General features: G+C 28.7%; 3 protein-coding genes across 4 annotated transcripts in view; 1 reads left to right on the top strand and 2 right to left on the bottom strand.

Moving 5' to 3' along the window:
* Positions 1–6,277, bottom strand: part of LOC130668749 (uncharacterized) — a 141,926-nt gene extending 135,649 nt beyond the window's left edge. Inside the window, exon 1 of the mRNA XM_057471182.1 lies at positions 5,770–6,277. The gene's annotated coding sequence lies outside the window, so the exon portion shown is untranslated. The remainder of the gene's footprint in view (positions 1–5,769) is intronic.
* Positions 6,278–9,824: 3,547 nt separating this feature from the next.
* On the bottom strand, positions 9,825–12,189 carry LOC130667319 (vacuolar protein sorting-associated protein 28 homolog). The gene is made up of 3 exons (XM_057468831.1): positions 12,030–12,189; positions 11,204–11,427; positions 9,825–10,366 (listed from the first exon to the last, which is right to left on the bottom strand). Exons 2-3 carry the CDS (start codon positions 11,420–11,422, stop codon positions 9,947–9,949), a joined length of 639 nt encoding a protein of 212 aa, XP_057324814.1. The 5' UTR covers positions 11,423–11,427; positions 12,030–12,189; the 3' UTR covers positions 9,825–9,946.
* A 253-nt stretch (positions 12,190–12,442) lies between these two features.
* LOC130667317 (putative ankyrin repeat protein RF_0381) lies at positions 12,443–16,362 on the top strand. 2 transcript variants are annotated; one of them, XM_057468830.1, is made up of 3 exons: positions 12,443–12,664; positions 12,757–12,868; positions 14,210–16,362. In XM_057468830.1, exon 3 carries the CDS (start codon positions 14,224–14,226, stop codon positions 16,237–16,239), a length of 2,016 nt encoding a protein of 671 aa, XP_057324813.1. In that variant the 5' UTR covers positions 12,443–12,664; positions 12,757–12,868; positions 14,210–14,223; the 3' UTR covers positions 16,240–16,362. The 2 variants fall into 2 exon arrangements, with proteins under 2 accessions (XP_057324813.1, XP_057324812.1); XM_057468829.1 differs by lacking the exon at positions 12,757–12,868.
* The last annotated feature ends 1,378 nt before the right edge of the window (positions 16,363–17,740 follow it).

Genomic DNA, 17,740 nt, shown 5'->3' with positions numbered 1-17,740 from the left:
ATCAATTGATTTTGATTAAAAAATAAAATCAAGTAGATTTAACGCTATCACTTCAATTAAAACCACGAAGATAGTTTTAGTTTAGTTATTCCGGGAAATTCTTTTTAATCGATTTCAATTAAAAAAAATACGTACCACCAATCGAAAAAAAAATTTTTCGATAGATCAATTTGTTACGAGCAATACTATTTTATATTTTTAAAAATTCCTCAATATGTTTTTTAAAACCTTAGGGTATCATTCAACAATTAGTGAGATAAAAAATAGGTCATTGACACTGTATAAAATTTGCGAATTGAATTCGGAGTGAATGCGGAGCTGATGACTGTTTATTTATTTAAATCCCTTGGAGTGAAATTTACTCCAAGAGGAGTTCATTTTAATATTAAAACTTTGAATCGGAGTGAATCTCGATTTAAATAAAATCCAGACCACTCCGAAATCACTCCGCTGGAAAAAAAAAATTCCCTATTTACGCTCTAAAAATGAATCAGTGAAATTCACTTCAAATTAGTGAATATTCACTGGGAACCAGCTATAAGTATACACTGGTTGAATTAGTGGTATACTTATAGCTGTAGAAATAGTGACTATCCACTGATTCGCGAGAATTTCACTAATTCATTTTTAGAGAGTACTCCGTATGCGGACTGAGTTTCTATAAAATTCCGGAACTCCGAGTGACGGAGTGAATTTTGATTTAAATAAAATCCGTAGTCACTTCAAATTCACTTTCGATTTTTTACAGTACAGACCTAAGCACGGCAGTATTAATTATTATGAAATAAAGTTAAAGGATTAATGACTCAGTTTATACATGTATAAATAGTAGTAAATGTGAGTAACAGAAATCACGCGTTTAAGGCATGAATTACCAGGATATATTGGCAACAATAGTAACATACGGCATTTCACAATGTTACCATAGCGTCAGTTTGTTATCCCAAGGGAAACATATTCGGTTTGGTCCGGCGGAGTGTGAGCGCCGACTACCGCTCGCGGCTATTTCGTCTAACCCGCGACTCTCACGAATGAGTTCCCTTGGGTAAAATCGAGAATCGAAATTAACCGCTGGAAACGTTTGCCTTGTCGATCGGTATCACAATCACTCGACTAGAGTAATAAAGCCTTTGTACAATTCTGTTTATCTTTAAACTATAAAATAAAAACAAAATAAAACACCTAAATAATAATAAATCCTACCGACATACCCGATAACAATCTACAAACAAATTTTAATGGATTAATAAAAAATAAAAAAAAAAGTAAAGTAAATGAATGAAGAAAAAAAAAATGTCTTTTTTTTCCTAATGTCTAAAAAAAAGTTTTAGTCAAGTGTAAATTATGTTGGATAGATTCTTGGCACGAATAGGAATTTTTTCGGTCGTCAATAACGCGCTTTGTCGATGCCAATGACTGTCCTGAAAATTGCCTCGTTCTTTTATATATACATGTAGGGGCTATTATCAGCCTGTCTTTTTCACGGGGTATCGAGTATTTTCCCAAGGCATCTCACGTATACACGTTGCGATATGGTTTTTAAGCAACGAATTGAAAAAAAGATAATAAATAAATAAAAAAAGATATGATGTAAAGAGGAAATGTAGTGAGATAAAAAAAGAAAGCATAAGAAAAAAAAAAAAAAAATTAAATAGAATAAAAAGAAAGGAATGAGCAGTGGTGAAAAGAGACTTTCCAGGTCCAAGCGACGACGCGACATACACCAGGGAATTCCACTTGGTGCATTCCACATTCACTAGAGGTCACGCCTAGTTATTGTGCAGAGGTGAGAGATCTAGTTTTTTCATCACTTTTTCATCCCTCTAGTTATTTTTATTTTATCACAAATTTTTTATTATTTAATTAATTATTTAAATGTTACCAGCAATTAGCAGCACTATGTAATTATTTTTCATATATTGCAGTTTTTAAAAGCCACTTTGAAAGTAAAATTTTTATAAGAAAATATGTAATTAACTTTTTTAATTGATTTCATTAATAAATTGAGTTGCCACTAGAATTGTTGATGGGTAATAGTTTGCAAAAGAGATTTAATGTCACGATAGAATATTAAATCTCGGATGAAAACGCGGAATCAAGATAAAAAAATATAATAAAGAAAAAAATGAAAGAATAAAAGGAAAAAATATGAGATTCTAGGTCTTGAGGGATACCGCAAAGCTATCGAAGATATAGAAAACGATATTTCACTTTTATATTTTCCGCATGGTACTCGTTTTATTCGACTTGCCGGATCAATTTCAGATATCTCAAGCGTGTTCTTGGTAATACGTCTTGAGAACGGACCATCTAAAAATCGTGTCCAACTCTTACAAATGTAAACCTGGCTTGAATCCCACTTTTTAGATTATTATCCAGCCACTTTCGTGTCTTTTTCATAAATTTACCGAACCATAAAGAGCAAGTAATACATCTCTTTATACATTTCATAGAATAAAGTCAAATTTAATAAACAAATTCTAGTTTATAGAGGAAAAAAAAATTACGAATGAATAAATGCATGAAAAAAAAAACGTTTCTTTGATGTGTGTCCTCATTTTAGGAAATAAAAAAAAGTATACGTTAAATTCCCAACGCTGTCGCTACTGGTTACGAATCGCTTGGGACTTTCAATCTTTTCTCTTCTCTAAAGTATTACTGCCCAAGGCGAGAGACTACATCCGGCAATAAATAAATCGCTGGAAAATAGACTGGTGGCTCAAGCCCTGGATTTTGCGTAACGTCTTTTGGGACATATAAGTTTTCTTTCGTTTATAATATATAAATATATATGTATATATTTAGAGTAATGAAAAGTTTGCCTCTATCTACGTTACCCATTTACTTATCTACCTTATATTATATAAACTTCCGTAAGATAACTATGTACTGACAAGAGTACAAGTAAGATAAACTTCTTAAATGCAATATGTGAAAATTTAATCCAACACTTAGATATATTGTACCGGAGAATATATTTAGTGGAAGATAAATTGAATATTTAATGAAATTAAAACTTAAGATAAAATTTTCTAATCAAATAGGCGAAGTAGTTTTTAAAAAATGGTAACTTGTGAACTAGTTTACTGTCATGAATTAACCGTTTTTTTTTTTTTTGTATAATTAATACATTAAATAAAATAATTAATTTTAAATATCAACTCTAAGACTTGAAAATTTATTTCAAATTTTATTTTTATTTAATGGAAACTACACAAAGGATTCCACTTTTTGAGTTTGAAAAAACTATTTGTGACTTGAGATTAAAAACAAATATTTTTTAATACGATGAATCGACTTTAAAAAAAAAAGCCTATAAAATTTCAATTTTTACACGGTCATGGAGATTTTAAATTTTGAAATAATCGAAGAGTGATTACGGATTTCTGAGTGTTTACATATTTTTGCTTGTAAAAATATTTTCTTATGTTTTTCTAGAATGTTTTTTCAGTCGATCGTTTATTTGATTCCTAAAGGTTGAATAAAAAAACTTCAAACGCGTGTTTTTACAAGCGAAAATAGTTGGAGTCCCGTTTTTGCATAATGATAAAAACGTAGATAAACTTTATAATTGTTCTTATTTTTATCATTTCAGATCTTCATTTCTCTATATTGCTATAAACTTCGTGATATACTAAAGATATATCATTAAATTACTATGCATTACAAAATATATAGGGGAAGGGGGGGGGGGGGCGAAATGGGGCCCTTAAGAAAAAAATGCTCATATCCTCAGTGGTTCTCACTTGTTTTTTTTCTTTCTAGCCCCTTACCATGTTTTTAGTCTTAATATGTCGCATCTGTTGAAAAATAAAATCTTTAAATTCGGAGCAAAATGGGCCCCTCAAAAAAAAGTTTTAATATATGACTTTTTTTAACACTTTTGCATTTTCGAGTTTTTTGCCATGTATTCGTAATTAATATGCTCCGAAAATAAAAAATTAAAATTTGGGGCAAAATTGGGACCCTCAGAAAAATTTACTAAAATTCGAATATTATTGTATTTTATCTTAATAGTATGTTACACATCAAGAGAGGAAAATAAGACATTCCAAACCGAGTGTATAATTACCTATCCGAGTCGGACAAGGGTCGTAAAGACATGGATTGGGATTTCCTGCTTTCCTCCGTGGTGTGTATACGATTTTTCACTAGATCTGCACGTGAAAGTTCAAATTTTTGGCTCTGTTTGTGGGAAGAATACCGCATGTGCTAATTTTTATCATTTGTTTTCTCATAAAAAGAAACGAGAACGACTTTCTTCCCTCTAAACAGGGCAGGAATTTGAATTTTCGGTGCAGGTATGGTAAAAACGCTAATTAATAAATTTCTCTAAAATATTGATTTTTCGCGCTTAATTATTTTAATGTTTTGTATACTGATACATTGAACGGACTAAGGCATAAGCTCGGATAGCTCAACTGAAAGAGCACTCAGCGCGCCGTTGACATGATCTTGGTTCAACTTCTAGATTATGTTTAAGCTTTGAAAAAAAAAATTAATTTTCAAATTTGAGTTCAGAAAATTTAGAAGTGTTAAAAGCAAACCACAATTTCAAACACTTTGCAAGGGTTCCTTGTTCATAAATCATTTAAACTGAACAAAAATTTAGGGGCCCATTTTGCCCCCCTTCTCCCTTCCCTACTTATTATTTATTGATATCTCAAGTTATTTTTTAGGTGGAATTCATCAGAAAATTTACTTGGTCTAAAAAAAATATAGTATTTTACTCTCTTAAAATGAATCAGTGAAAAGTGCTGCAAATCAGTAAATATTCACTGGATAAACAGTCCCAAGTATAACACTTATTCAATCAGTGGTATACTTGGTACTGTTTATGCAGTGAATATTCACTGATTTGCAGCACTTTTCACTGTTTCAGATTTAGAGAGTATACTTTAAACATTAAATCTGAAACATCATTTTTAATAAAAGACTTTTTATCCACACTGAAAAAAATAAATATTTGTCCCAAATAAATCAATTTACTTGTAGCTTTTTTTCTTATATTTCTTAATGACAAATAAATATATTTGGTACAACTAAATATGACAGTTGATTCAAATAATTTTATAATTTGACTGAAATATATCATTTATTGCTGGTGAGTAAATGATATATTTGTGGTAAAGATATTAAATTTGTGACGAATAACAGAAAATTTGACGATATTTGATATATTTGAAGCACATGGCCCAACTAAAATATATTTGCAGCAATTGGATCATTTCTTTACCTCAAATAAATCACTAATTTCGCGCAATTAAATTGCTCAAATACATTATCCAAATATACGATATCGTTGGCTCAAATAAATCTTTTTTTCAGTGGAGTGTAATTTGTAATTTTCCTGTGAGTAATTTAAATAAATAAATAAAATAAGAAACTAATTATTTACGTAAATAATTAATTTTGTTAATACTTTAATTACGGCAATGTTTTCTTTTGAAATTAAAAAGTAAAAGAGCAAAAGTAGATGAGTGTATACATTAAATCCAAATATATTGCGCATTTCAAAGGCGTCAAGCTGACACTCTTGTGCGATGCAAATCCTTAAACTACAACAAACCCGTCGTCAGCAATTCTCAGACTCTGTTGTATATACTTTGTCTAGAGAAGTTAGTAGAGTTGTTGTTGGTTTAGTTGGCTTTAATTTAGTTTAGTTTGGTCAATAGTTCCAAGTCGTTATTGTATTTCGTGGCTCGTATTCGACGGTAGGTAATGGTGCCGGAAACGAATACCAGGGCTTCGTTCACTGGTTCACTTTACCTCTAACCCTCCGCACAATTTGCATACCGGGTGCCCACCACGTAAATACGATTCCAAAAGTCCGTCTCGTGGAACATCAAAGGCGTACTCCCTTCCCCTCTTTTAGCTCTGACGCAAATTAACCGGCAAGAGAGAAACTATTGTACACATCTCCTGTTTTCAGATACACCATAAACTCCTACACGAGAGTGTGCTCTAAAGTACTCAAATGTATATCGAATTCATGCACCACCTGAGCCGCTACGTTAACGATACTGTCAAACTTTTAATCGCTACTGTAAAATCAACCGATAAATACTCCCAACATCACCACTCAAACTCTAAACTAGTTTTCTTCTTTTTTAACAAACTTTATTTTATCCGTACGTTAGTAAATATACAATCAACAACACCAATAAAAGTGTCAAACACTGTCCATTCTAATGGATGCACTGTAAAAAATTGGGAGCGAATTCGAAGTGATTACGGATTTTACATCGAAAAAAAAATTACGTTGATTCAAGAGAAAAATCTTGTCAAGAAAATCATTTTTAAAAATTTCATCATTTTGAATCCAACAAAAAAGTTATCCAACCAAGAACATTATGTTGGCTTAAGTAAATTTTTTTATTGATTCAAAAATTTTCCTTCTTTATTCAACCCGTATGAAAATAACATATATGGTCAAAATATATGTAAAAATATATAATAAATATCAGAAAATATATGTGGCCAATTTAACTATATTTTCTGATATATTTTTTTTTATATTAAAAAATATAATATTCATCATATACGAGTCCGTATATGTTTAGCATATATAAAATATATATTTCTATCATATACAAATAGTATATTACACACCGAGGGAAGTAAAGTAAGAAATGTCTCAGATCACATGTTGGCCGAGGCGAAGCCGAGGTCAACAAACATGTGATCTGAGGCTTTCTTATTTACTTCCCGAGGAGTGTATGCTATTTTTCTCCTCGACGGAGGCGGAAAGCGCCAACTTCGTTTTGCACAGCGGGACGAAAGTTGACGCTTTCCGCCCGTCGAGGAGAAAAAATATATTCTGATCATAGATAAAAACATATATTTATATTGTGTATGGAAAAAAAAACTTTCTTAGTTGTATGACTAACTCCAATTAAATTAAATCTGAATTTTAGTAAACTCTTTAAATTGCAGTTAAAATTTTCGAATAAAATATATGCTTAAATATAACAAACTTATATATAACAAAATATATGGTGTCATACATAATATAAACTATATGCTACCACATATTTTATTTCATATGAAAATTTTATATTTTTTGAATATAAAAGGAAATATATCAATACAATGTATTATAAGGTAAATGTAAATGTATATATAGCTTAATATAAAAACCATATAAGTTACATGTATGGAATACATATATTTACTACAGTATATAATTTTATATCAAATCGGCCAAAATCTCTATATGATTTTTTATAATATACAATATCATATATCATGTATTTTTTTGTTGCAAACATATATGATTTTATAAATTTTAACCATGTATTGTTTTTTCATACAGGAAGACAATGAAGTTCTCAATGAAGTTCTCCAGAATGATTATTTTCGTTCAAAATTTTTTCTCTTAAATCAAGTTAATTTTTTATCAGTGTATTTAAATACGTATTCACTCCGTCAGTCGGAGTTCCGGAGTTTGCGGAAAGTACACTCCGCATATGGAGTAAAGATGGAGTTTGTTTTTCCAGCGGAGTAATTTTAGAGTCAACAGGATTTTACGTAAATCCGCATTCACTCAGATTCGGAGTTTTAATATCAAAATAAATTCCCTTTAGAAGTGAATTTTACTCTGAGATTGAATAAATACTCAGTCATCCGCTTCGCATTCACTCCGGATTTAATCCGCAAATTTTTTTACAGCGCAATAACTATGGATTATAATTTATAAATTTAATTAATAAATAAAAATCCTAAGCACGATCTAAAAAAAGTTAGTAATTAAAGAATTTTTTCTCAAAGAAATAGTTGATGATAAAACTTTTGATGAATTGTCTGCTGTGAAGTAGAAAAAATATTTTTTAATTTAGAGAAAGAACAAAATGACGTGAAACTATGTTGCATGATGAATCACTTGCAAAAAGTAATTGGATGATGAAGGATTGCGCTCAAGATATTTCAACTTTTAATTGAAATACAGTCGATACTTTCAAAGATTAAAGTTATTATAAAATTAAAAAGAAAAGTCTATACTCTAGTGTTTTTATCCTAGAGTTGACGTAAATTTTCCCCTTCTTAATTTTGGTTCATATTTCTTAAAATATATAAAATTTTAAAGATTAATCGCCTGGAGAAATGTTTTCTTTTTGTAAAAAAAAAAAAAAATAAAACTGAAGTAAAGCCAAGAAGTTTTCAAGTTATTTGCCCTACTTTATTATTACACAGATAAAGTTTTAATGTTAGGTCATTTTAAAAAATAATTTTATATTTATATAAAACTATTACCGATAAATAATAAATTTAATTGAATTATTTCTGACTCGATAGAGTTAGGAAATGTCTCGATGAAATATCGGTCATTTATCATTTTTTTCATATAAATTCTATAAAAATATTTATATGCGGTGATTTAAAACAGTAAAACAAAGTATTAAAAATGTAAAATTCGATAATTATTAAAAATGAAAATTTCTCTTTTTTTAATTTCATTTTCCGAAGTTAATTAAAAATTATTTCATATATTTGTAATTAAATAAATCTTTAAACTGATTAGTTCATGAACCATATATTCAGCAAAAATGAATGATACAGAGTCATTGATATTATGTACATTAATTATATTATTTAAATAGTCATAAAAATATAAGTAAGAGCAGATTTTTAGAATTTTAAAGCTGATTTATATTATTAATTAACAATAAATTTTATGAGTTTAATAAAAGCGAGAGCGTATTTAAGTAATTGGACAATTTAAAAGTTGAGTTGACTATTAGATATATAAAGTCCACTTTATTTATTAGCATCCAATTGTACTGTTTAAATATTTTGAATTAAATATTTAAAAAAAAAAATATTCTTCAACTTCTCAATAAAAAAAATTTATTTGCGGCAAATAAAAATTACCAATTAATAAATAAAAGGGGTGTGCGAATAGTTTGAACTTACGAATCATTCGTATCGAATCGAATAGTTCGAATTATTCGAAAGTTTACGATGATCTTGAAGTTAGCAGACAAAAATTTTATGATTTTATTTTGAACAATTAAATTTGAAGAAAAAAAGAAACTGAAAAAATGCACATGTAGAACATTAAAAAGACTATAAGTGCAGTTTTTTTAAATATTTTTTTTTTATAATTTGTCGTTTTTTCAAAGATCCAAAAATTATTAGACGTCGGCTAACTTCAAGATCATACTTTACGATCAATTCGTAAAGCTCCGAATAATTTGAAAATTTTTTTATGAATTACAACTATAAATTTTTCTACAATATTTCAAATTTTTTCAGAGGCAAATAGAGCTCAGCCACGAAACAATAAAATCATTACGTTTAGTTACTTTGATAATAGTACACTGTTAAAATCGGGCGTGGATTTGGAGTGATTACGGATTGGAGTTTTTAAAAAAAATTACTTCGTATATGAAGTGAATAAGGAGTTTGTTTTTTCAGTAGAGTGATTTAAGAGTGCCCAGGATTTTATTAAAATCTGCATTCACTCCGGTTCTGAGTTTTAGTATTAAAATAAACTCCCCTTCGGAGTAAATTTCACTCTGAAAATAATTAAATTAATAAACAATCATCCGATCGGGATTTAATCTGCGTTCACTCCGCAAATTTTTTACAGTGTAAGCTCTCGATAAAATTAAAATTGAATGTTTGAAGGCTGGTCAAATTTTTTTCGATTCGAATCGAGTAATTTGAAGTTCCAAATTATTCGACTCGCATTTCGAATCGAATAGTTGTATTCGATTCGATTCAAACACGATTCGCACACCCCCAATAAATATATTTAATCAAGCTTTAGAATAATTAGTAAGCAGTTGACTAAAATAAAAATGATATAAAATCAAAACTGATTACGTCATAATAGTTATTACTGTATTTCAATATCTTAATGTGTATGAGTCGTAAATTACAGAACAAAGTATTATGTCGATTAAAAATATAATTTTTAAATATAAAATTAATATTTTTTAACTTAAGAATTATGTAAGACCTTAGTGAATGCATTGTACGAGGTTTCAAGATCAAAAATTAATTGTCTCACTTGTGTCTCAGACAATTCATCGGAAGCAGACATATTATTTAATGTTTGCAACCAATCGGCAACTCTCTGTCTACCATCGAAATCACTTGGTAATATACTCAAGCGATTCATAGTATCAACGAGGTCACGCAGTTCAGGATGTAGTTCATCCATAGCTTTAATATCCAAACGCAATTTATCCATCAGAGTAATAAATAAAGATACAATATCAGCAATACACTTTGATGTATTTCCTTTGTCATCTTTTATTGTTATTGGCCTGTCTTCTTTTATTCTTTCAAGTGCTGCTGGACAATCAAGGCGATATGTTTTAGCAAACACATCTATTGTTGGAAATTGATCACTTTGAACCTGTCAATTTTAATAGTTAGTTTTAATTTTACGTACTTGTGTTTATTAATTATTAATTAATAATTTAAATATAAAAATAAACGAGTGATTTAAATGCAATTTTTCAAATCTTTTTTTTTAAATATATTTTAAATACCGAACCTAATATTTAAGTAGTAGTTGAATAATACTTTTACTCAGGTTCTTTGTAAGATTAAATCTATATGATAACGAATTATGATACTGAAGTTAGCAGACAATTAGTAATTTTCGGATTTTTTTTTCAACAAATCAATTACAAAAAAAAAAAACTAAAAATATGTACATGTAGAAAACTTTAAAAACTACAAGTGCAATTTTTTCAAATATTTTTTTTTTGTAGTTTATCATCTAAAAAAAATTCAAAAATTATCAGACGTCTGCTAAGTTCAGTATCATAACGAATTACATGAACTAGATTACAAACTTTGACTAGTTTTTATAACTAATTACAAAAAATGTCAATTCAATAGGAATTCAAATTTTGAATTTCAATTAAAGACACAATGATAAATAAATGTAATACCAAAATTAGTTTGTATTTATGTATCTGAAGATCAAAACGTTTTTTTCGATACAAAAATAAAATGACAAAATGAAAAGTAAAAAATCTACTGTATTTAAATTTCTGAAATTTTGCGCATAGGTGCTGGTATGTCAGCCGAAAATTGCAGCCACCTCTAATTACCTCATAAGTCAGCTTTAAGCAGTCAAATTACATGAATTTTTTTTTATTTTCATTGAGCAAAAAACGTTCCGATCTTCAGGTGCATTTGTATTTATTGTATTATTTAATTTAATTTTTAAATAATTGAGTACCTGCTTGAATGCAGCTCGATATTGCACCAATAATTTGCTACAAGCTGCGGTATATTCTTTGGGAGTAACACAATCACGTATGTAAGCTTTTTCTAAATTTTGTAACGTATTTACAACTGCGTACAAATCAGCTTGATTGTCATACTTTTCTCGTTCACGTGCATTTTTATACAATTTAACTTCTTCATATAATTCTGGACGATCCTGTGCTATCGACATTGTTTCTGTAAAATAATTATATGTTAATAATTGTAGACAAAGATGTATAATATGTATTTTTATTATTTACATATAAATGAATAAATTTAAAAAAATATAGAAGTAACTTTTGTATACTTTTTAATACAATAATTTTTAAAGCTTTTTAAAAAATGTAACTTTAATAGTATGGTTAATTAATTAATACAAAATTTATTAGTACGAAATTCAGAATATTTATAATAAAAGTTTCAATTTCTTTTTTTTTGTAACTACAGTTATAAAAAACAGAAATTATTTATAATTATTAAATATTTGATACCATTAAAAATTTTTTAATTAACTTCGTAAAACTATTTAACACTGAGTATCATTAATACTTTAAATTCAAATTTTATTGTATGATAAAAAAATCATACCTTTATATTTTTAATGTATGTAACTATAAAATAGAGAGTTTAATTACTGCAAATATTTATTCGAACATTAATTGACTGACTTTGAATGAAAATAAACAAAATTAAAACATGTTATGATCAATGTAAAAAAAAATTTACAGGACAAGCCCAGAGGCAAAGGTTTAGATAAAAAAATGAGGCATAAAATGTAAAATTTGTTGATTACTTACCTTAATTTTAATAAAGAAATTGTTTAAATTTGAAAACAAATAAAAATTACCCTGTATTATTTATAAAATAATAACTTGTGAATATTAAACACTGAGTAAACTTATTTTGTGGGTTTGGATCGCTAGAAAATTTTAACACAACCTCGATCAGCTGATTTAGACACATAAACATGAGTCATGTCATGTATGTGTACTCTGTTGGAATACTAAGCGTTCACTTTACTGACTGTTACCGTGACGTACTCGGTTTCACCGACTGTCGCTCAAATTTAAAAGGATCTATATATGGTGGCAAAAGTTAGAAATTCAATATGTTGACGATAAATTGCCTCGCATTTTCTCAAGAAACCTGCATTCCAGTTGCAGCTCCATACTGACGTCAACTTTCTCAGAAAGTGGCGATAACCTGTAGACAAAAGTTGCAAATGCTAAAGTTGTCGACAGCTTGTCGTCAAGTTGGTCGCAAACTAATGAATACCAACTTTTGTACGAGAAACCCTGGTTATCAGGGTTGGTTCTAATAAATTTCTTCTGAAACGAAAGTTGCAAACACGCGCATCATAAAGGGAAGCAAATGTCCAACAATTTTTTATCTTCTATAAACAAATTAGTGATTATTAAATAATTATTTGAAGGTATGCATAAACATGAAAAATTTTCAAGTATTCGATATAAGTTTAAATATTTTATTGCAATTAATATTTCATTTGTTTACTTACCCATGCAGCACAAGAGAAATTGCTGACTTTTGTTATAATGAGGGCGACAATTTGTTGTCATTTAATCAATTGTTGACTTAAATTGAGCTATAATTCAACAATTTTATTTGTGCTGCTTAGGTAATAATAAAAAAATTTTGTTTGTCTGCTGCTTTCATCGTCATAACCTAAACATTATTTTTTATGCGAATATGATAAAGGCCATTCTTAGACAGTCTCCCCCACCCCCTAATTTTGAAAAATTTTCAACGACTTTCAACTGTATATCGTATTACAATTTGATTAATTAATGGAAAAAAATTAAAACATTAACTGGAAAAATAAAAACGTAGTTGCAATTTCGCTGAGACATAGATTTAAAAAACAAAATTATTTACAGTTTACATCAATTGGAATCTAAATAAAATTTGTTAAATAAATTTCAGTAAAATCTTCATACTATTTTATAATTCGAATTTTCAAATTTTGTTGACTAAATTTCATTCGACAAATTTCGTTTACTTCCTAATTAAAATCAACTGTAAGTAATTTTTTTTTTTTATTTTTTTAATTGTATCTCAGCGAAATTGCAACTACGTTTTTCTTTTTCCAATTAATGCTTTCATTTTTATTTAATTAATTAATAAAATTTCATAGCGATTATGACAGTTCAAAATTATTGCACATTTTTAAAAAATGGGAGACCTTGTTTAAAAATGCCCTTAATCCGTCAGCATTCCCGTATTCCGTTATAAGCATTTTGCTCACAAGACACTATTCAAATTATAGAATTTCGCTGTAGTGCAAGCGAGACACTAAAAGACACGGGAGTGATGAAGGATTAATAACTAAAGTTTTCTTAATAGTTTAATTATACTGCTTGTGTATAACGTAACTTTAAGCCTGATTATTAGCATTACTCGCTCACTTTAACTGATTAATGAGTTTTTAGAATTTTTGTAGAAAAAAATTTCGAGTAAAAAATTCATAATTGATAAGTAATTATTTGTGGATCTGAATGTACTAAAATATGATGTATTTAATTTTATTTTTTGGAGCAGCTATGGTGAAACGATTTTTTTATTTCACTTAAGGTAAGAGACCTAGTACCCGATCACTCTATGTATTTGTATATCTATACTTACTAAATTCTCTTAAATATAGTAAATACAAATATACGAGTGATCGAGTACTAGTTCCCTGATCGGGTACTAGGTCTCTTACCGTACCAATTTATATTGAGGTATTTAAACTCACTCCAATGAAAAGTAAGCGAGTAATAGGATTTTTACCTTATCATTTAGTGATAAACAAGTGTTTTTTTGTTTTGTTTCAAATTAAGTGACTCTTTTCAATGTTGCGCTCAGCCTGCCCTTTTTACTTTACCGTTTGTTCATTAGATTAAATTTAAATTAGGCCGAATTCTTCATTAATTGTTATTATCATATATTATTAATGTTTGTGTTTTATTGGTTTGTTTAGATACAAGTTAAACTATGGAGAATCTTGAAAAAACTAAAGAACTGGAGCGAGATTTATTTATTGCAATCGATAAGGGAAACCTAGCGGAAATTGAGAGTATCATCAATTCTTTGGAGTTGCCGAGTAATACAGAATGGTTATTCGGATATTATTTACTCTGTGTTGCTTTGGAAACTAAACAATATGATGTAGCTAATCTTTTATTGAGTAAAAATGTTCCAGTGAACAACGTCTACGAAAAGTATAGAAGCGCGCCGCTCCATTGGGCAATTAGGTCTTACAATCCTGAACTTGTTAAAACAATGCTGGATAAAGGAGCTGATATTAATGGAGGAAATCTGCGTTGCTTGATTGCATTTCATATTGCGGATGTGGAGAATAATAAAAAAATTCTCGAATTACTAATAGACCACGTGTCGGATAACAATATTATTGGAACAAATTACCTGGGGCTACTTGGTAATTTGCTCGATAATGGCTATAGTGAATTGGCAGAAAAACTTTTGAAAAAGTGTAGTAAGATTGATATTACCGAGGGAATGAGTACTTTTAACTTATTATGCAAATCCGTTAGAGACAAGTATTATGGTGTTGTTGAAATACTCATTAAACGAGGAATAGATGTTAATTTCATCGATTACACATGCTACAACTCACAGACTGCATTGTATATTGCTTGTAAAAATGAGGATCTGAAAATGGTAAAACTCTTACTTAACAATGGAGCTAGTGTGAATATTAAGAGTGGAGTATACAAAGATAAAATAGGGTATACAGACTTTGATACTATTAGGACTGATTTTTTGTATCCTATTCACATCGCTATACAAAAGTGCAACTATGAAATAATTTTATTGCTTCTCGATCATGGCGCTGATCTAAGTAAAGGCTACGACTACTCGGATAGTCATGGAAATTCAACAATGCATTTAGCTTGTTACGAAAGTTCATTAGAAATAGTTAAATTACTTATTAGTAGAGGTGGTGATATTTGTCTTCAAGATGAAAACGGTGATCTTCCAATCTTAGAAGTTGTTAGTGGTGGAAATAAAGATATTTTTGAATATCTTATTAAAAATAAAAACTATAATTTATTCGACTACAAAAATCTTAAATATATTCTTTACGGCATTACAGAATGGGAAGACAGTGAAGCGATCGAATGGGTTATCCAGTATATTAGAGAACTAGGCCCAACATCGTCGTTAAAGTACGAAATAGATAGAAATTTGTTTGCTGATAGATCAGAGAGTCCATTACTGCACTCTGTTGCAGCGAGTGAAACTACAGCATGGCATCTGGAGAATCTTATTGAATATGGCGCCGACGTTAACTTTGTAAATAGCCAGGGAAGAACGCCACTTCATGGTGCATTTAAATACAGGAAATTGCCAACTATCATAGATTTACTTAAATATGGTGCAGATATAAATAGTAAATGTGACGATGGTTATACGCCGCTTGATTATGTGTTGAAAAATCAACTATTGGAAAATCGGAAAACAGAAAATGCAGACATATTATTTGTGGACGACATGGATACCGCTGAGGATATTATTGAATATACAACCGAACATATTTTGAAGTTGAGATGTCTCAATTTATATCTGAGTGACGAAAAATATAATGATTTGATAAATAATTTTGCTGATCCAGATCGATTAAAAAAAATATATAACAAAGAAATGGAAAGTATGAAGCGTGAGATAATTAGCGATGGTGTTACGTACTATAATTTCGTAACTGCTAATTTATTCACGTCGCTCACGTATTTGGAGAACAACTCGATTTTTGAGATTCTCAAATCTAAAAGTTATTCAGCAAAGTTTCCGGAGTATGAAAATATTATTAAAGGTTGCTTTTGGAGAGGCCTTGCCAGGAAAAAGCTCATCGACGAAATTTCCGAGTATCCTGACTTCAAAGCGATCTTTGGATTACCATATCCATGCATGAGGAATGTTTTTAGTTACTTTAGCAACGGTGATTTAAAAAATTATTTACTCAAAGTACAATTTTTGAACCAAACATGAAGAAACATTAAATTATTAAATTTATAAAGACTTATGTCGTGTTGAATTAATGTAATTGATTCATTTTCCATTTTACTATTCATTGATTATTTTCTCATTCATTTTTCCATGTATAAAATAAAAATAGCTATATAATTTACAACATATTTATAATTTCTTATCTACTGATCTTTAATTTCATACATATTAAGATAACTAATCCTGCGGCGTTAAAAATTAAAACGTGAAATGATTATCACGTTATAAATTCTTTCTATTAATTAAAATGTATAATAATTCCAATTTACAATATAAGGCCATTTTCAGACAATACTTCCTACTTTTTAAAAATTTTCAATGACTTTCAGCATAAGTATATCAAAATTTTATCAATTATTAAAAAAAAAAATTGAAGCATTGATTGAGAAAAGGAGAACGTAGTTGCAATTTCACCGAGATATAAATTTAAACAAAATTACTTACAGTTGCTATCAATTAGGAATTAAACGAAATTTGTTAAATAAATTTCAGTAAAATCTTCATGTCAATTTTGTATTCAAATTTTAATTGTGTAGGCCCAAATTCATTCAACAAATTTCGTTTAACTTCCAATTGATATAAATTGTAAGCAATTTTTTTTTAAATTCTATATCTCAACGAAATTACGACTACGTTGTCTTTTTTCCAATTAAGGTTTCAATTTCTTTTTAATAAATTAATAAAATTTTAATACAGTTATGACAGTTCCAAGTCATTGCACTTTTTTATATCGTGTGGGGAGGGGGGGGGGGGCGTGTGAGAATGTCCTTAAACTCAAGTATAAATGTCAGTTAATAATTAATAAATAAAATAAAAAAACGTTAGATTTACAGAGATGTTATTTTTGTTCATTATTTAGATCTTTGAGGATCTACATAAATCAAAACTTCAAAAAAGCAAATTATCAAACTTAAAATTAAACTTTTGATTTAAAAAATGAGTGTAAATGTGGCTGATACTTGATAACTTTTCAAGTCTTGGGATAAACAGTCAAATCGTAAGTGAAATAAAAATACAAAAAGCGTATTTAGATAATTGACAAATCTGTACACGCAGTTTATTTTATTCCATTATTTTGTTTATTTAATATTCATAAATTGTCTCATATCCGCCACATTCACATTCATTGAAAAAAAATTTCCGGGTCATTTCAAAAATTAATCTACATAAATCGATAGATATCAATGTAAGTCTAAATTTAAAAAATATATCAGCAATATTCTAATTAGATGTCACTAAATCTGGACAATTTCGTCTCAGAATAAGCAATTATAATTAATAATAAGTCTTACTTGGATGAAACAGCATTTGCAGAATGAAGAATGAGTGTGAATATAGCAGACATCAGACAAATTGAAAATTATTCATAAATAGAATAAATAATTAATAAAACAAAATTTTTAAAAGATGCGCATTTAAAAAATTTTGAAATTAATAAGTGCATTTCTTATAAAAAATGTTATTTTAATCATTTACTTTATTT

This window comes from Microplitis mediator, chromosome 5, assembly GCF_029852145.1.
Source record: "Microplitis mediator isolate UGA2020A chromosome 5, iyMicMedi2.1, whole genome shotgun sequence".
Lineage (NCBI taxonomy): Eukaryota > Metazoa > Arthropoda > Insecta > Hymenoptera > Braconidae > Microplitis > Microplitis mediator.
The sequence above is the reverse complement of the archived record's forward strand: the minus strand, read 5'-3'. Positions and strand labels throughout refer to the sequence as shown.

Excerpts from the sequence above, each read along its gene's own strand:
- LOC130667319 (XM_057468831.1), bottom strand. The coding sequence starts at position 11,422 with ATGTCGATAGCACAGGATCGTCCAGAATTATATGAAGAAGTTAAATTG. Across the intron at positions 10,367-11,203 it reads ATCGAGCTGCATTCAAGCAG|GTTCAAAGTGATCAATTTCC; the intron begins GTACTCAATTAT and ends TAAAATTGACAG.
- LOC130667317 (XM_057468829.1), top strand. The coding sequence starts at position 14,224 with ATGGAGAATCTTGAAAAAACTAAAGAACTGGAGCGAGATTTATTTATT.